General features: G+C 36.4%; 1 protein-coding gene across 1 annotated transcript in view; it reads left to right on the forward strand.

Moving 5' to 3' along the window:
• The window catches only part of LOC150096906 (uncharacterized), a 79908-nt gene extending 70508 nt beyond the window's left edge, over positions 1–9400 (forward strand). Inside the window, exon 6 of the mRNA XM_090408450.1 lies at positions 8417–9400. Within this exon, the coding sequence (XP_090264576.1) occupies positions 8417–8503 (87 nt within the window). The 3' untranslated portion in view covers positions 8504–9400. The remainder of the gene's footprint in view (positions 1–8416) is intronic.
• The last annotated feature ends 11049 nt before the right edge of the window (positions 9401–20449 follow it).

Here is a 20449-nt window from a genome sequence, read left to right on the forward strand (position 1 = left end):
ACAGTTCACTCTCCACCAAAGCCAATCAGCGATGCTTGGCTCATGACTATCACTAAATATAAGCGGCAACCGATGAAGAGACGATAACAAGTGCTGCCATCTCTTACACTGCTGTGCTAAATGATTATGCAATATGTTTGACGGGATATGCTATTGTTTGAAATAATTTTCATGAGTTTAGTGGATGAAAAACCCGAGTTTCCGGAAGAAAAAACCAATTTATTCGTGCCAGAGATCGACTAACTCGAGAACCGGTGGAAGAAAGGCTTAAAGAAAGTTCCTCCAATTGGCACTTTGAACTTAAGTCTATCTTCGGGCAGCCTAGCGCATGCTTCTCAAATAGAGTCTGACTGTTACTGAAATGTTATATTTTTTAAAACCACTTTATTTCTCGAAATATTCGAAAAGATCTCTTTCCTCTTTTCAATGTGCTGCTATTTCACGGTGATATACAATGAACATATATTTGTATGGGATTACCAATAAAAAAAGAGGTAGTATGTCCAATAGTGCAAATTTATTATAATAAGTAAAAAGCCTAATTTGCTGTCCTGTTTGACCAAGTGGTTAGCATATCCACTCTTCAACCAATGCGCTCCGGGTTCAAACCTCTTGTTATCACTCCTCTAATGTTATCCCTCCCCTAAAGACAATGAATGTTTGTCATTGTCTTTAGGGGAGTGATAGCATCATTCCCTGGCTTGCGACCATCGCCTGCTTATTAGAGACCTGATTTTATCTTATTTTAATTTTTCTAACTTCGCACTGAAAACAGTACTACACACTATGGTCCCATATATAGAACGTGAAGAGGACTAAGCCCTCAACAGTATTCTGTGTTATCCGACTCCAGACCTAGGGATTCAAGAAGTCATTCTTTTAGGTCTTCCATGCTGCTAGTGTGTCCTGCAAGACATCTTTGAAGGATGCAGTTCCATAGGAAAAAATTGATACGTTGTGGTGTTCTTCCTGAAATAGCAGTCCAATTTTGGTTTTCAGCCTTGTAGACAGATTTCACATAATGGAAGGTAGTGAGTGGTTGCCTAGAACCCATAACTTGTACGTCAATAACGACTAACTTATCTCCTCTCTTCACTACAAGGTCAGGCTTCCCTAATCCAATGTTAGTCCTATAATGGAGTTGTACCGCTGTTATTTATCAACCTGTTCTCAATAATCCTCATTGTTACATCGTGTTTACTCTATGTGCACGATAACAGCATTGAGCAACATGAGTAAGTTTCTGTACTCTGACAGCCTGCTCTGTATTATTTGTCATCACTTCTTACCCGAGCTGCACGAGCTCGAGTCGGTAGAATATTGATTCATTGCATTGATGCTGAGAGGGAACGGGTTTTAGATTCTTGTAATGCAGTTCCATCTACCGAATGGTGCAAAATTAAAGGCTATGTTGTCTTTTATTCAGCTGAGGCAGTCGTAATCCAGAGGCACGTCGATAATTCTCCTTAATACATGAAGTCCTAGAGGTAGCAAGACATATTTCTGAAGTAGAGAGGGAGAACTTCTATAGTCTGGTTGTAATGTCGCGGCTTACAGTGATATGGAAAAAATTCTAGAGGCACATCGTGAGGAAGACGCAACCACGGACGGATCGCCGAGAGAAATGTTACATCCATCCGGGATAGTACTGAGAGAGAAAGAGACTTTACCTAGGACTGACCTATGATAGCGTCTAGGAAGAAGGAAATATCTCAGATTGAAGAGGCATTGTTGAGATTTAACTGGGGCTTTATGGAGAGAAGAGAACACCAAGGTTTCTACACTCCTCCAGAACCGAGATCGAATGCAAAGACATAAAGAAAATTCAAAGTTCTACCTTCAATTTCTCGTTTCTACCTGAGGGATAGGAGAAAGCGAATTTGACTTTGTCACATTGATATTTAGGCTTCGAACTTGAAAGAAGTCTACTGCTTGGATGAGAAGATCTTACAAGCCTTACAATATTATGGCTTGGAAGAGAGCAAAGAAAGTCGTCAATAGTGGCACAACTGAAGAAAATAAGAGAGGGAGGGAGGGAGAGAGAGAGACTCGTACTCCTAAGGACTGCGATGGACGTCGATTTGGAGCCAAGGATGATAGTAAGGGAATTTGCAGAGTAAATATCTGATATGCAGGTGAAAAGTTTCCGGACATCCTACAATAGACAGAGTTCGAAGTAAAGGAGACAGTCAAATACCTTTTGAAGGTCTAGGGACACCATAAACAGAGGTCGAGGTTGGCAGGTTCTCTGCTTAAAATCATGTTGGATGTATGACTGTAGACGTTTAACTAACACTTTACGAACAGGAGCAATTGTAATTAGATGGTAGTCAAAGGATACAGATGCATCTTCCTTTTTCGGAATGAACACTGTTCTTGACTGGCGAAGCTACGATAGTCGACATTTGGTAAGCAGAAATAGATCAATTAAGAAGGAATCCCCGAAACTTGACCTCAGTAAATCCATCTGGTCCTGCAGATGATGAAGTATCTGGAAGTGGACACTTTATTTCATCAAAGGAAGATGGACGGAAAATTTCTGCTTCTGGATTGGACCTTGAAATAGAAAGAATGCTTGGTCTCCAGAGCATGGTTTTTAGACTATGTGAGAAATAAATCAAAACACGAAATAATAAAAAAATAAAAATTAATAAAATTAGAAAAAAGTATTTAACTCACCCACGATATGGATTTAGTATAGGTTTACTAAAACCTTTCGTAAGCATTAAAAAGCACATACTTGTCTTCATGTATCAGATAACTCTATGCTAGCCGAGAACTACAAAAAGTGGTTGCCATTTCAAAGGACCGATTAATTTCCAAAGCTGCTAAACTAACATCATATTTCTAACAGTTTGCTACTGATTGCTCATTGACTGAAATTTTCTTTCTGAAAATCCATCTTTTAATCTTGTCGTTAACATTTTTCCCCTCTAATAGTTTTCTAATCGATAGCATAATTAACTCTCTGCGTAAAATGTAAATAAAGTTGCTTTCGTTTATAATTCGAGCTTATTATTTTCTCCATTCTTGTAATAATAAACAAATTCAGTACTCGGACATTTTACGATTAACTCTGGAGGGCTAATCGGAACTAAGTTCAAGTTTGCTTTCAGACTCTCTCTCTCTCTCTCTCTCTCTCTTTCTGATGAACTGGAAGGCCATGAACGTTCAACAGCAGTGTTGACATTTACTTACATGTAAAGCGCTCATAAATGTGTAAATTAAATGAAATTAATACTCCAACGTCTTGCCAACTCCCCAATGAGAGTAGATGGTGATCTTTTTTTAGAAATCAGTAGCAGTCGGTCATTAACCTCTCAGCATCGTTAAGAAGAAGTGCACTTCAAGCACTACATAAGAGGTAATGGTTCTGTCATTACTTATAATTGTTCTACTAGAACATACAAATCATCTTCTTTTTGATCTTCGTTCATGTTTCCCAATTCATAAAGACAGTTTATCTTTTGGCAATTTTATGGTGCTAAAAGAACTTCTTTGCGATTAGTTGAATTACGACACCATCAAGAAACTGATGGACAGTTTTAACGGAAGTAGAGATTACAAATGTTTTAAAAGAGAAAAGACCAATGTACACAAATCGCTAGAATATCATCCAAGTAACTTTTTTAATATTTTACGCCATTAATTTTTATATAGAAAGACGTGTTCTGTTTTTGTTTCTAGTCGATGACACCATAATTGTAATTCGCAACCAGAAATGTTCGGTTTCTACTTAGTGAACTAATATGTCAACACGCCATGTTGAAACGAGTATTGATATCACGTTAATTTTGGATTCGAAGAACAATCTTCCATTGCACATACTCAGGGAATTTTCCTTAAGTTATAAATCCATGTCTACCCTTCGTCTCCATTACGCTCTGATAACGAATGTGTATTCTGGACCATTCTGCCTTCGCTGTGTTCATGCACTGCTGTTTGCTTCAATCAAAATACCAAAGGGTGTGTTACAGTAACGCTGGGGTTTTGTGCAATCCACTCCGCTCCACTCCAGTCCGCATCTCATATATGATTTATCTCGAAATATATTGTATGGAGTATGCCGTGTTCAAAACATGAGTCTGTTTCGGAAAGCTTCCAAGTTATAGTAATCAGTGCATTGCATTAGCAGGAAAACAGCTGAAGATTCAGGTTTTTCATGAGGGATGATACACCACTAGGACATGAATTACTTTTCTCAACATCTACCATCAATACGAAATTCGCCATCACATCGGAAAATGGAGTTTCACAGAAGTCCTTATAACATAGATAGGCCACGGAAGACGTGAAAATAGCATTGAACGGAAGAACAGAAAATGTGATATGAATGGAATTGTCATTTCGCCTCTGATTGGAGGTGATCATGCAGTTTTTTTTTTTTTTATCAGAGGGTAGCCAAGTATGTGCAAGGGAGGATGGAATTATAGCACAAAAGGTGTTGAAAGAAACTTAGAAGACCCCCTTGAATAAATGTAATGGAATGATATTAAAAGAATATGAGAGAGTGCATTAAACTTTGGATTTAGTCAAGGAGATTGAAGGAATGGGCAAGATGGGAATTGTACCAAGTATAAAACAAATAAGTTGGGAGAGAAATGAGTAAAGGGACGTAATTAAACATTATCTGTACAGGTATTGATACTCTTATTGCACGATGAGTTTGAAGTGTGTTAGAAGGGTGACAATATGGTTGAAAAGAGAAATCATATCAGCATGAGAAAAACTTGCAATGCAATCGAGAAGAAATTCGAGGAAGTTCTTGGTCATGAAGAGGCTTTGCTGGAAGATGGTGATGAATTTCGAAAAATAAGATCGTGTTTTACATCGATATGGTATTTATGAAAATGGTGTTTCCAGTCCAGGTGGGGAATTAGTTCAGGGGATGGATGGATGGATGGATGGATGGATGAGCTGAATGTATTTGAAGAGTTCTATAATCTGTTAATAAAGCAGTGCGACTGAACTGGTCATCGTCACCTGTACTGAGTTGCAGAACAATTAACATTCTCAATCATCTTTGGTCGTGTAATAACGAACAATGGCCAATGGCCCAAAGAGTGGCAGAAGGGTAAAACAGAGTCACATCACATGGAATGGTTGTTCTAATACAGAGATGCATGAAATTAGTAACTTTGCATTTCTGATCCGATGAATAAGACCATAGAAAGTCAGTTGGTTAGGAATTATGATTAGGTAATGAGAGCGGCATGGAAGACAGCAGAGCTTTTAACGGAATGTCTGTTGCAGCAATGTAGTTATATTTTATAAGTGAGAAATATTCATTTGACGAGAAAGATAAAAACACTGCGATATATTTGTAAATACATTTGACAGATTGCTGCATAGCAAATTGGCTGTTTAAATTATCCAAAATGTGCATAAATGGTTTGTACAGGAGACTCTTCTGTTGGTTGTCGATGTCTTCTTTTTGGCTGAATGGTGGCTTCAAATAAGAGAAAAGTATGATAGTCGAAAAAAATGACAGGTGCTTATAGATTTTTTTTTGCTTTTTTATGATAATATTAGCCACAAAATGTTGTAAATCTATATTATCAAGTACCACGGGTAGGCTTAGAGTAAGATAAGGTTATTATCTTACTCTAAGAGCTTAGAACTTTTAACTTAGAACCAAGCTTAGAACTTTTATCAAACAGGTAATATTTTATCTAAAACATTTTAAGACTCCAGTAACTACGGTGTTGAAAATAAACGGTAGCTGGAAAAAAGTTTTAAAGAAAAATTTTGAAAAAACAATGACTAGCTACGTCATTAGTTTTTACAGATTTTTACATTATAGTGTTGAACTATAATGCATTCAAACTAGAGTGCATTCAGAAAATTGAATAGCATTTTTCAAAACAATTATGTCCCACTCTCTTTACATTTAACCAGTGTATACTTCCAGTCATCTTATATGGTTGCGAAACTTGGTCGCTAACAAAAGCGTTGGCAAATAAATTAACAACAACTCAAAGAAAAATGGAGAGGTCGATGCTAGGCATCACATTAAAAGATAAGAAGCGAAACACCTGGATAAGAAGCCAGACTCACATCACTGATATCATTTTTCACCATAAGCGACTAAAATGAAAATAAGCTTGACCTATCCAGAAGAGAAGATGAGCGATGGACCACCATACTAACGAACTGGATTCCAAAAGAAGGAAAACGAGGCCGAGGACGTCCTAAAAGAAGGTGGAATGATGAAGTTTCAAATTTTGTTGAGAAAAATTGGTCAACCATTGCCAAGAACAGAGAAAGGTAGAAAGAACTGGAGGAGGCCTTCGTCCAGCAGTGGACAGAAAAATAGCTGTTAAGAAGAAGAGGAAGTGTTAAACTTTAATATTTAAAACTTGAGCACATCGCATATATTTCTTACTCCTACTTCTTTAGCAAAAAACAGATAAAGAAATTATAAAAATTAAGAGGATATTAAATCCAGCATTATTTCAAAGCCGAACTATAAACGTTTCGTATGAAATTTGACCAGAGAGCTTACGGGAATACACTCGCCGGCATTTACGAATTGCCCTAGTGATCGCTATGCCCAAGCGTCCATATATGCTTATTATTATTATTCGCCACACCTCCAAGGAGTCCGAAGACTCATCGCGGGAGGACGCTTAGTGTACAACTCTCGGTCTCCACCGCTACTACCAATCAACTACATCAGCGTCATCTGTCGCCCATCTCCACCAAACAACAAGTATCTTTTGTCTGTAAATTGCGTGTGTTCTGAAGGGCCGATTTCTCTGTATTCGGGATGAAAAACCCGAGTTTCCAGGAGAAAAAGCCCTGCTACCTCCATATGAGATCTGCTAACTCACCTTCAATTGAAAAAGTCCATATAAAGATTCCTCCCGTCATGACGAGAATCGAACTCAGGCCTTTTCCAATCGAAGGGCGCAATGTTCCGTCGTTCTTCCAATTGCGCTACTGAGGCGTTATATTAGCCTCCTATTGTTTTTGTACTCGGCTTAATGCTGGATTTCCACTTGAATTTTATAATTTTTGCATCGCCAAACTGGAGCCTCTTGGCTCTTTATTTTAATAAAAACAGATAAAGAAAGAATATTTTGAACCAGATAAGATATGGTAATTCTGGTAACATATTGCAGAAGTATATCACTTTGATATTGAAGTAAACACCAAGTTCTACATTTGGCTCTTTTGCTTAATCAAATTTCGTATAATTTACTCTGTGGTTGGTAACTTCATTGATCTCTTATCTACTACAGACGATAGATTCTCTGTGGGATTTAAATCTGACATCGTTTGTTTGGGCCAGTAGATTCTGTCAGTGTTGAACCGCAGCCATTTCTGGACATTCTTGGCACGGCGTCAAGAGGAAGCATCGACTTGGAATTTAAAACGTGTACTTTGGGAAATCTGAGCAGTGATAGCAGCGGCTTCCTCTGCAAAAATATTAATGTAAACGCTAACACACTGCTGGCAATCATTTGGTGGCGTCTTCCGTCCAAGGACTCATTTCCACAATGTGACTTTTTCACTCTCTTTTTTTTTTAAAAAAAATATTTTCTTGTGTAAAATAAAAGCGGTTTACATTGACGAAAGACATTGCGTTTCGCCACTAAATAATAATAATAATAATAATAATAATAAGAATAATAATAATAATAAATTATAATAATAATAATAAATTATTATAATAATTAATTATAATAATAATAATAAAACGCTTTGAGAGTGATGATTTGAAAAAAGAAGTCAAAGATGTATTTTTGTCTTCTTTTTTTTAAACTTAAATTGTCTTACCTGGTTATTAGTTTTATTTAAACTTTATCCAATACATTAATTTTAACTGCTTCAAATATGCAATAAAATCACGATTTCGCTTTCAGCAAACATTTGAGTACTTCCAATCGACTTGTTTCTGTGATTATGTTACTTTATATATTCATTTTTAATTTATGATCAACGGAACCAACGCATTTATGACTAGCATATCTAAAGCGCAAGAAGCATTTCAGGCATATATCTTGGGACACTTCAAAACCCTTTTTAGTCCATGAAATTTCACAAAAATCCTTCATAGAAAAAAAATTCAAACAGTAAGGAAATAAAAAAAAAACACACAACCTTTCATTACAGAACAGTCATCAATCCTCCCCTTCCTATAATGAAAATATTTATAGTTAAAACTAAAAGTGTAGGTTGGTTTCAATGATCATTTATTTTAACTCCATTTTTGATTTAAATGTAAGGTTAATTTAGAGTTTGTTGAAGCGAACTTCAAATTAAATTAAACTCCGAATTGCTGAAAGTAACTTTAATGAATGTATATGGTTATCCCTGTGAAAATTGATTAGCAATGAAAACCCTTTTCTCTCCTCCTCTTTGCTCGTTCTGTCTTCAGAATCCTAAAAGTAACTTTTTTTAAACCTTTCAGGACTGGTTTTCCCGCCAACAGCTAGTGATGCTGGTTCTCTTCATCAACATCAGCCTGGCTATCATGTTCTTTAAACTCCTGTCGTAGCCCGGATGTGCAACCTACTCCTGACAACGTCCAGGTGGTGAGCAGCCAGCTTTACTGCACGTCGGTGCCTGCATCGAGCACTCCACTCTTGTCCCAAGGACCCAACTGGTCAGACGACCTTCTGAAGGCTGAAACGTGTTCCACCAGGTGGCGTCTCCGGACAACATGCAAGAAGAAAAACCGGGACGCTACTATATATACACGTGCATATCGAATGCAGCTGCTGCTGGGTCAGGGTGACAGTTTTAGCTCGCGCCACCCTATACCATGCGATATTATTCCCCGGCTGGCCGGGTTCCTGACGTGAATGAATGCTACTTTCAGCCAGGGGCCCGTCCCGTCATTTGGAAATGAACGGTCCGTCCCACCTCACTCTGACTGCATCACTCTGTTTGACTGCCTTACATTGTGCCACCAGCAGAGCTGCTTGGTTTATTTGTTTGTTTTTTTGTGTGTGTGTGTCTGGCTTAGGACTGACTAGAGCGCGGATTGTTGGGAGAATTACCGCCCCACTCGTGTGCGTGAGTGTGAGTGTGTGCGTGTTCCTAATAAAAGACCTTTGTACAAGCGAGGTTGCTGTTTTTTTTTTTTTTTTTTGTTTCTTGGCTACAATTAAAGCAAAGTCAGAGTTGAAGAGTGACAAATTATTGATACTACTCACCCGATTATATTCAAGTGCCTCGTCTAAAAGCACAGTCATCCATTTTTTTCGCACGTTTACTGTTTCAAGAACCACACACACACACACACACACACACACACACACACACACACACACACATTAAAGAACTCAAAATTAACTACTCTCGTTTCTGCAGAGGTCGATTTTAAACAAAAAATTTGCAGTACATCGACTTTTTGTATCCCAATGAAAATAAAATTCTTTTCTTCTTAAAATGGTTGCAATAATTTTATAAGAGACAGAGAGAGAGAGAGAGAGATAGAGAGAGAGAGAGAGAGAGAGAGAGAGAGAGAGTCCATTCACATAGATCACTGAATAACAACAGCATAATGATCCCTTCTCTCCCTCCTGGAAACAATGAACTTTACCAGACACTCACAAAAATAGATTCTGGTCTGCTGCCTATACAGGTACATTTGTTAACGTGAGTTTCCAAGTTTCACCAAAGCTGCTAGAGTTGCACTGCAAAGACGTCGTGCACGAAAAGAAGACGACACGTACATTGGAATCAGCGACACGTTTGCGCTCACTGCATAGGTAAAAAATGGCAATCTGTATTACACAATACATTAAATTAAACATACAATTACACATTTCTTAAATAAAAGTCGATGTATCTTTAAGAGAAATTATTTTAATCTCTATTCTGGGGAACTTGCAGATGTATAATTAGTGAAATAGAAAACTTCAAAATATTACACATTTATTTCTTTTTATTTATGTCCAAATTTGTAATTTGATTACTTCCGCTAGAGGGAATCCGATCAACTAAGAGATTTTGGTTACAGTGATTTATCGCACTTTGAAAGTTATTCATTTTAACAGAGTATTATGACACTTCCTAGTTTTTATTACAGAAAGAAATCTATTTTCATAGCACATTTTAACAGCGCGATTAACCTAAGCTCACAAACAAGTAAAATAATTCAATTATTTTCGAAAGAATAACATCGATTTGAAATCGATAAACTCAAGCCGTTTATGAACAATTAAAAATATGTTTAATTGGATTTAATATGTTCAGTTTTAAGATCTATTCGGTGGTAAGCAGTGAAATTTTTTAAAATTCTTACAACCTGACAGAGAACTTATAGCTTAAAATTAAAAAAAAAAAAAAGAAAGAAAGTCAAATTGTTATATGAAATTGAACTGTCTGTGCATGTTAAAATTCATTTTAGCTCTGCAGCGAAAATATTCAAAAACAAGATTATCTGTTTCATTCGCTTCATTTTTTTGATGATTGGATATTTCAACTGAATGTAAGGGAATTAATCATCAATGAATTACGTTCCTGTTGGAGAGATTGACACAATTTTTGATTAGTCATACAAATATTTAACTGGAGCGACAACGAAGGCAGTACACACATGATGATTATTATTGTTATTGTTTAAATTAACAGTAATTTCAAAAATAAAAATTTTAAAAAATAAAAATAATAATAATAAATAACAACCAGCGATCCCATTCTAGCGATGCCTTTATTGGGCACATCTAAACATTCCAATACTTTTTTGCTATGCAATATTAAAAGAAAATATTAAATTTCGCAAGAAAATATAATCCCATATTCGTGTTTTGTACTGTGCGACACCTGAGGTAAATACAAGTCATTTGACGATGATTAAAATAATCATGTTTTGTATTATGCAGTGCCATCCGAAAGTCATCAAGTCAGTCGATTATAGATTTGCTTTTCACAGATTTTGCTTGGACCTGCTTCAAGAGTTGCTACTGTACACCTCAAAAAAAAAAAAAAAAAAAAAAAAAAAGGAAGAGTGTGGGGAGAGGGGGGGGGGATTGAGAGGGCTAGAGGTTATTAGATTAGTTTCGTCGAACAGCAGAAGTGGATTCATGCTACGAAATTTCATACTTTCAGTCAAATTTATTTATTTTTTCTTTTATTTTTGACTGATGCAAAAGAAGTTTTCAGGTGAACATAATAAATGATATGGGTATGTTCAGTGAAGTTTTGACCATACCCAGTTTTTATTGTTATTATTAATTTATTCACACAATCGAAACACATCTAAAACAACAGATATTATTCACAACAATCTAACTGGTGATACAGTTCAATTCAAATTCTATCTATCTATCTATAATCTGTCAGGGGTGAGTCGTAAAACATGGATTGTTCCTAGTAATGCCTTTTTTGCAAATTATGTCTTTAAATGTCGATGTTTAATTCTTGTTTGATAGTTGCTTTGAAATTGCACCTAATGCACCAATAATAATTGGGATGATCTTGATCTGTTTTAGCCACAACCCACGAATTTCCATTGTCAAATCTCGATATGTTGTAGTTTTTTAAAAGTTCTTTGCTGTTTATTTTGTTATCGGTGGGCTGCGATGTCAGAACCCAACGATAACAACATCAGATTACTTTTATAACATCAGATAATGTAATATTACTTGTATTATTATTCAATAATCCGAACTCGTCGATGTTCGATTACAGCAATGTCCGATCTACTGTGGTCTAAAACTCGATCACTGTGTATTATAAAATCCCCGAAAATTTTTTGTTTCGTTTTTCAATACAGTCTTGATTTTATGCTGCCATCAGTTATTAGAAGTAGGAAAGCTTCCCGCCCCCCCCTCCATAAATATCAGTGAATTATCTTGACTATTTGACCACTGCTGTATTTGTAATCGATCAATTTTTCTGCAGGCACTGATCATCTGTTCTACTGTTTCTGATCTCATAAAGTACATTTCTGTTATTACTATTATTATTTTTTGTCTTAATTGCATTAGTTTGCAAAACCTGTTTTTCAGCAGCTAGAATAAAACTTTTATTTTATTAGCCGCTGCCACGTCTTCGTGTTGTCAATTTTTGATTCGGTGTGTCGCAAATGTTGGCCATACAAGGGTTTCTTTGTTAATGCTTTCATATCAATTATTTTGTAGCTCTTTATTTAAATCGAATTTTTCCCTATTGCTTTAGAATACATGCCTGTGAAACAGCTTGGAGCATTTCCGAAGTGACTGTGGAGGTCATTTTTAAAACCAATTTTTTCTTGATCGAGGGGTTTATGTCACTTGAAGCAGACCCGTCCACCTATTCTTCATTGCGGATTCAGCCGGTCAACATTACTTTGGGGATGTAATAGATGATGCATGGTCATTAATTTCGGAGCTTTTCGGTCTCATTATATTTGTGCAGGTCTTCTTTTATCCAATCTACCATACCAGTTGTTATATCCATCTGGTCTGGTATAGCAAAAGAGTTGTTCAAACTGGTTTCAATCCATTAAGTTTATTTCTCCAAACATGCTTTTGTATTTATATTTTTTTTACTCAGATTACTTTTATTCATTTTTCTTGGTTTAATATTGTTAGTATCATTACTTATTTCCTGGTTTAATAGATAAAAATGCACACTTATCCGAACCAAATTCCATTTTGAGTTCTGACTAAATTCGATAATGAGTCTATTCATTTTCCATATAATTTGGAGTCATCCATATAGAAGGAAAATAAAAATCTATATTTTAGGCATTTACTATTTAAGTTGTTTCTTTCAAGATAAGAAGAAAAGATATTAAAGAAATGTTGCAGAGGAGTGGCGACAAGGACTCACCTTGGAAAATTTCACATGAAATTTTCCAAATTTTCTAAAGCAAAATATCTACGAATTGTTCATTATTGAATATCAAAGTTATTTTCTGGGATGTCGCAGCAGCGGCGAAAAACGAATATATTCTTTTTCTAATTCCAAATATCTCTAGTGATTTTAGGATCCAAGAATATGGGAGATAGTCGAATGCTTTGTTGTATGATAGTCGCTCCATGCCATGTTTCAGTTCGTTTCTTCTTTTTCAATGACGGGATCATTTTATTATAAGAATTATTATTGTACCAGCACTTCCATGGAGTCTGAAGACCCACTGCGGGCGACCCAATTTATCATATCACTCTTGGAACCCGTTAACAGACAAAGCACTCACAACTGATTTTAGCAATCCATTCCACTCATTCACAACTCTCGAAGAAAAAATATCTAGGCCTTTCACCCCTACTAAGCACACCTTTATTCAACTTCCATGGGGGGAAGAAACTTCTTCTGGCCCCTCTAGCCAAGTGCTGAAACATTCCTACTGCAAGAATCCTATAAAATCCTTTAAGTAACTTAAATGTTTTCATCATATCTCCTATTTTTCTCATATCAACCAACTTCTGCAATCCACACACCTTCAATTTATTCTCATAGGGAACACTCCACAGACCACTCATCACTTTCACTGCTCGTCTCTGAATCTTCTCCACTGCTTTCCTCATCCCCAAGAAACCAGACTTGAGCATGGTAATATCCAAGTTTGGACGTATCATGGTCTTAAATAGTGGGGAAAACAACTTCCTTATCAATCAGAGTTAATCTTATGTTCTTCTTTTTTTTTTCTTGAATAGTGGCTTTTGTTCAGATGGATACAGTAGTGGTATATGGAATTCGCTGACTGGAGTAAACATCTTATAGAATTGTTTGACAACCATGCTATTGAAGGATTGTTATTTGGCACACCTTTATCATTGTCTTTCATAAAGAGAAATGTATGCCAGATATCATTATCATTATTATTACTGGCTACTCCAGAGAGTCCTTAGACGCATCGAGGGCGGCCCTAAACATCATGTCAAGAATTTTCCAACATTTGTGAAGTATGTTTCATACTTTCATTTCAACTCATTCACAGTCATGGCACCCACAACAGATTCTGGCAACCCATTCCACTCATTTACTATTCTCCAAGCAAAGCTCTCCTAGTTCTAACACCTTTGTTAACTACACTCTTACTCAGATTCCATGGACCAGTAGTTCTTCCATCACCAGACCTGTTCTGAAAAATTTTCTCTGAATTAATCTTAAAAAATCTTCAGTAATTTTCATGTCTCAATCATATTACCCTTTTTTTTTGCCTATCAACCAGTTTCTGTAACCCACAAATCTTCAACCTGTTCTTGTAAGGTTCATTCCATAGACCTGCTACCATCTTGGTCACTAGCCTTTGGATCCTCTCCACCTCCTCATCATCACTAAGAAACCCTGACACTCAGATCTGTGCATAGTAATCAAGATGGGATCTTATCAAGGCCAGATAAAGAGGAACAATAACCTGCCTGTCTCTGGTAGTCAAACTATTCTTCAGTAACCAATTAATCTGATGAGCTGCTTTAGCCACTTTTGAATGTCCCCTAAACTTTAACTCCCTATCCACTAACACTCCCAAGTCTCTGGCTTCGTCAATTTACTGGATTACAGTTCCACCAATGTAATATACAGCTGGTAATCTTTTCACCCCCAAATGCATACCTTACACATTAAACTGATATCTGTTTTCCTTTGCCCAGTCTGCCAATCTATCCAAATCATCCTGCAAAATTTTGACATCACCTAACTATTACTCTATCCAACTTTGCATCATCAGCAAATAACTGAACAGTTCCACTCCGATGCTATCCTATCGTTAATGTACAAATTAAATAGTAGCGGTCCTAGAACAGAACCCTGCAGCACGATACTAGTCACAGGCCTTCTTTTGGAGTCTATTATCAAAATAAACTATTCTGATATCTCTTCATCAACCACCCTCCTATCTATCTCACCAAACCCTATATCCATCCTCATGTACTGCAGTTCACTGATTAGAATCCCATATGGTATCCCATCAAAGGCCTTGACGAAGTTCAGCAGTATCAGTGTAAATCCATTATCTTTATCCAACTCAGCTGTCACTGTATTACAAAACGTGAGCAACTTACTGAGGCAAGGCCTAACATTTATAAAACCATGTTGCCCCCATACAGTATTCCATTTCCACTATTTATTCCTGTATTTTGCTTTTCACCAACTTCTCCAATACTTTAACAACAACTCCTGATATGCTGATCTGTCGATAATTCGCTACATCATGACTAACCCAGAGTGGAGACTTATATTAAACAATATGGTCAAGGGCACTGACAATTCCCTCGCCGCTTCACGTAAAACTCGAGCTGGTATACCATCCAATCCCACAGCTTTATTCACACTAAGGTTCTGTAATATGTTCTGCACCTCCATTTCATTTATCTTATTTCCCATGTAAGCATTTGTCTTTCTCGTTCCTGCAATATCACCACCTGGATGATATATTATTGCAAATTGCATTATTGCATATTTTGTCTGTAAAGCAGTTTTCAGATTATGAAAAAATATACTTAAAGAAAAAATAAAAAAGTGTCCCACTACGTACCAAAGTGCTGTAATTTTGCAGCCTTTCACGGGTGGGATTTACATTTTGAAAAATAACACAGACAACATCGACGTCGGTTACAAATGTGTTGAGTTAGTCCTAATATTTTTGGAAATAGATCGGCGTCCAAATTCTGCAGTCTATTTTCTTCTTTTGAGTTACGGAGTTAATTATTATTATTTATTTTATTTTATTTTTGAAAGCTAAAGAACGAGAGAGAGAGAGAGAGAGAGAGAATCCTCCTCCCCTCTCTTACTTACCTATGCCAAAGATTGACTATGTTGAGAACAGGCTGGGCAAATGCCAAGAAAAATTCTTCTTATCGATTACTTGACTCGAACCTGCAAACTTTTCTTTCATCTGGCGTTATGGAAGTTACTACGAGGCTATGCAGGCACAGAAAGTTACATTTAACTTTTAAAATTTAAAATAGTTTATAATTATTATATTGTAAACAAAAGAGAAACAATGAAGTGTGTTCATTATTATGTAGAGATAAGCGAAAATGATCGTATTCATAATTCAGGAATGGCACAATGCTAAATCCGGCCATGAACGAACCAGAAATTCAACTGATCTTCATTCTCAGTATATGGATCTCTGTTTGTGCCTGTTCTGAAATAAGATTGCGTTTCATGAGCTTCGCATTGGGCAGTTGCGAAGGACCCAGGTGTTAGCAGGGCGTCAGTGACAGGACATTTGATCAGTTATCGAAATTGTCACATTGTTCATAGATAGGGTGTCCGAAAAAGAAGTCCGGGTTTTCAATGAAACTTATTTTATGACATTCTGAAACAAAATGTATGTAGCATATATTTTAAAAGTACGTCACAAAATTAATTACCTGTTAGTGGTATGAGCGTTACCTCATACCACTCTCGGATAAGCATATCCAGGAATTGCTTTTATGATTGCTGTTATTCTATGGCGCAGTAGGTAAGGGACTGGATTTTTTTCTTTGTACACAATGCTTTTTACGTAGCCCTAAAGGAAGAAATCCATTGTAATCAAATCGGGACTGTGTGGTGGCCAAGCAATGGGACTTTCTCTGCCTATCCATTTTCCTGGGAATGGGTTGTTGAGCACAGTCCGCACAGCTGTTGCATATTCTGGTCAGGCTCCATCCTGTTGAAAAATGATGCTCTCCACACTTTCAATCTGGGAAAACGTAAAGTTCTCTAGCATATTCAGGTATGCAACATTCGTAATTGTCTCCTCATGAAAAGAAAATGTCCAAGTAAATGGATCAGCAGAGGAGGAGGTCCCATTTTAGCCAACGCGCAGTCCTGATTTGACTACAATGGATTTCTTCCTTTGGGATTACGTAAAAGGTATTGTGTATCAAGAAAAAAATCCAGTTCCTCGCTTAAACGAGTGTGGTCAGAAGTGAAATTTCCTTTTGATGTCTGTAGGGATGTAAATGGTGCAAACATTGAGTTCCGCTAACAAGTAATCAAACTATGTGACATTATACTTTGATAATACACTGTATATGCTACATACATTTCTGCTTCAAAATGCCATAAAATAAATTTCATTGAAAACCCCGGAGTTCTTTTTCGGACACTCTGTGTGTGTGTGTGCGTACACAGACAGACAGACACACACACATCTTAAAACGCAATGGTTTTTAAGAGGAAAGTAATAGCAAATGTTTTTCATTTACTTTTCTTCAGTAAAATCTCTGGATAAACATTACCATCCACAAAAGGAATGCTTTTGCGTTTCTGAATATATGCGTAAATGCTTGCAGCAATCTTCATTTCAAATAGAACTATTTTTTGCTGAAACTGGCAGCTTCCCTATAAAGCTTCTTTCATTTTAATGAGCAGGCTACAGTTCGCGTCTAGGATATTGTGAAAGAATGGCAAAAGCTGCATCAATTCTACTGGTTCAGAAGTTTTTTGACAACCTCTACCATTGTACTTTATGCAATAAAGTGTTGAAGATAATTCTAAACAAAAACAGATGTCTCCATTTTCAAAAGTCCTTCAGGACTGTAAGAAACGAAGAACTATAAGCTATGCATTGTTTTTTTTCTAGATCTTTCAAACAGGTGAGGTTTTTCAACTTTTCCCATTTATTAGTAGTTGGTTTCAAAACCTGGAATATTCTCTATTTTAGGAAACACATAAGAGCAGTCAGAGGAGATTTCAAACGCCTACAGTAGATGGAATGAGAGAAGAAGGGGGAAAATGCTTTCTGCGGCTTGCAGTTTGAGATATTGTTACAGCATGGTAAAGGTTCCAACAATTCCATTGGTTCTAATAAGGGGAAAGTTGAACTCAAGTGGCGTTTCAACAGGTGTAGAGGAGTAGGCGAATTATTGATACCAGTTCTGGTGAACAATTACCATGATGAACTGAGCTATGGGGAGATTCATGTCGCAGTCATGTTTAGAATTACAATACCGATTTTCTGGAAACGGATGATCCAACACTTTTAGTTAGGAACAAATTAAGCATACTAGAAATTTTCGCGACCACTCGACTAGTTTACATGGCCAATGTTTACTAGTTTACCTACGCTCGCTTAATTAGTTGCATCTACATTTGATGGCGATTTCTTGATTTTAAGTAATTAATATTACATTTTGCTCACTTACATTTAAGAGAAGCCCAGTTCAAGATCGCGTGTCAATTTTAAGCACAAGCCCGTATCCACTTGTATGATAATCTTATTTATACTAATGTACTTCATTTAATTACTTAATTCACATTTAATATTTAAGTTTTTAGCCGTCTGTAGTACTTGGGAAATGTGGGAGAAGTATAATTAATAGGTCAACGGTATACTGATGGTGTACTAAAGAAGAGAAACTGCCATGGCCATCGTAAGCATTAAAATGAATGTTTCAAACCAAACCAACATCTACTGTATGTCTCACAGCGTCATTGTTGGCAATTGCCAGTGATTTTTCGACATCTTTGCTACAATCTGCAAAATCTTTATATTTAAATTGATCCATACATATTTACCAATAAAGAAAAAGATAGAAGGGGGTTCTACATAACCTGGTGGCAACATTTTTGTTTCCAGAGTAATTGCCAGAAGGAAGACATTTCGAGATTTTTTTATTTATTTATTTTACTTGTTCCCGAGTATCAGTCATCCTTTGACGTAGGCAAGTACTTTTTTCACGAAAACTCGGGATTGATTTCTTCCATTTAGAGAACTCACCACTGTTTCAAAGAATAATAGTAGATAAGGTTAGATACATGAGATGAAGACAGTGATGCATTGTTCAAATTAAGTCTTCATGTCGTCAGTAGCGATGAACTCATATGGATGAATCGATTTCCAAAAGTTTATTAAAAAAAGTTCCACTTACTCCTATTGGACAGGGATAAAAAAAGTGTTGTAAGATTTATTATTTTTTTAAATAAAAATTTGGAATCTCACTGAACGTAACAGGCAGCATTCATATAATGGAAGCGTTAATGATGTAGATCCATATATGAATGAAGAATAACGAAGCAGAATGGGTACTTTGTTTTTGAAGAAAACGGCACTTAAAAATCTGTATCAAGACGTAAATGCTTTGTAATTCCATTTCACCTGAGCAATTATCCACTAAAACTACTATTGTACAATGGAGAAAAAATATTATTTCTAGTTGTCAAAAGGGTCTTGAGTAGTTCATTATTTCAAGAGAGAAAAATATTCTATTTTATGTAGAGGTGTTCAACCTATTTATTTCAAAACAGCGAAGGAAAAACATTAACAAGAAATTATCTTTTTATTGTTCTCATTTCGATCGTTCCAAAAATAATTCAGATTTGCATTAACAGTCACGAAAACCAATAATGCTACATATTTTTAAGCAAGCAGAGCAGGGCCAAGGGGCCCTCCCCTCCAAAAAATGGTAGTTTTTCGACCTCTTCATGTCTTCAATAGGTTGTCTGATTAGATACTGGATTTTAGCGTATAGATGGATTAGGAATATATTTTGATATCATGCGTTTATGCAGTTTTGTTCGTCTTCATCAGATCCAATGGTACTCTGAAAGCGAGCGAAGTCTTGTTTTTACACCACTACACAACACCCTTGGTCCTCTCAGATGGATTAACTGTACGATTGACAACAGGAAGGTTACATTTATAAAGTAGAAGTTGGCTTTTCTGGGGGATAATTTACTAGGAGGGAAAATGCACTTTGGTGACAGAGAACCACACACACACATAACACAAAGAAATAAGAAGAAAAACCACCATGAACTGGCTACATCCTTACTTTTCTTTCAGACTTTTAATGACTCAAGGAGTTTAAAGGCACAGACTTCGAAAGAAACCAACATGCTTTAAACATTGAAGTGCTATTTAAGACAATCAGTAAAAGTGTTTTTAATGTTTGGTGTCTCATTTCTTTCTATGTTTCATATACAGAGTTCTCAAAGAATATAACAGGTTCGTCAAATACCTCGCTTTCTTTTATTCGAAAAACTTGGATTCGATTCCTGTTTGATTACAAAAGGAATATTTCCAATTTCCAATAATTATTTTATCAATCGTGAGGTAGCCGATCCTATACTGAGGTGATAAAGTTTGGACCTCACGCAATGTACACTGCTGGGAAAGAAGTAAACGGACACCTTCATGGACAAGATGCGTCTTGTCATGTAACGAATCACGTGTTTATAGCTGGTATATGTTATTACGGACTACTCCAAGAAATCCTTAGACTCATCGTGTCAAGAACTATCCAACATTTATGCAGTATCTATCCCTTTGCTTTGCATTCATTCAGTCATTCACAACAGACTCTTGCAACCTATTCCACTCATTCACTATTCTCCAAGCAAAAAAACTACTTCTAGCTACACTACTTAGTTTCCATTGATGGCCTCTAGTTCACCCACCGCCAGACCTGTTCTAAAAAATTTCCTCTGAATTAATCTTGTAAAAACCCCTCAGTAATTTGAATGTCTCAATCATATCACCACTTTTCTGGCTATCAACCAGTTTCTGTAACCAACAAATCTTCAACCTGTTCTCGTAAGATTCATTCCATAGACCTGCTACCATCTT

Source organism: Typopeltis vanoorti, chromosome 18, assembly GCF_054136105.1.
Source record: "Typopeltis vanoorti isolate ZY-2024b chromosome 18, IOZ_Tvanoo_1.0, whole genome shotgun sequence".
In the NCBI taxonomy this organism is placed as follows: Eukaryota; Metazoa; Arthropoda; class Arachnida; order Uropygi; family Thelyphonidae; genus Typopeltis; species Typopeltis vanoorti.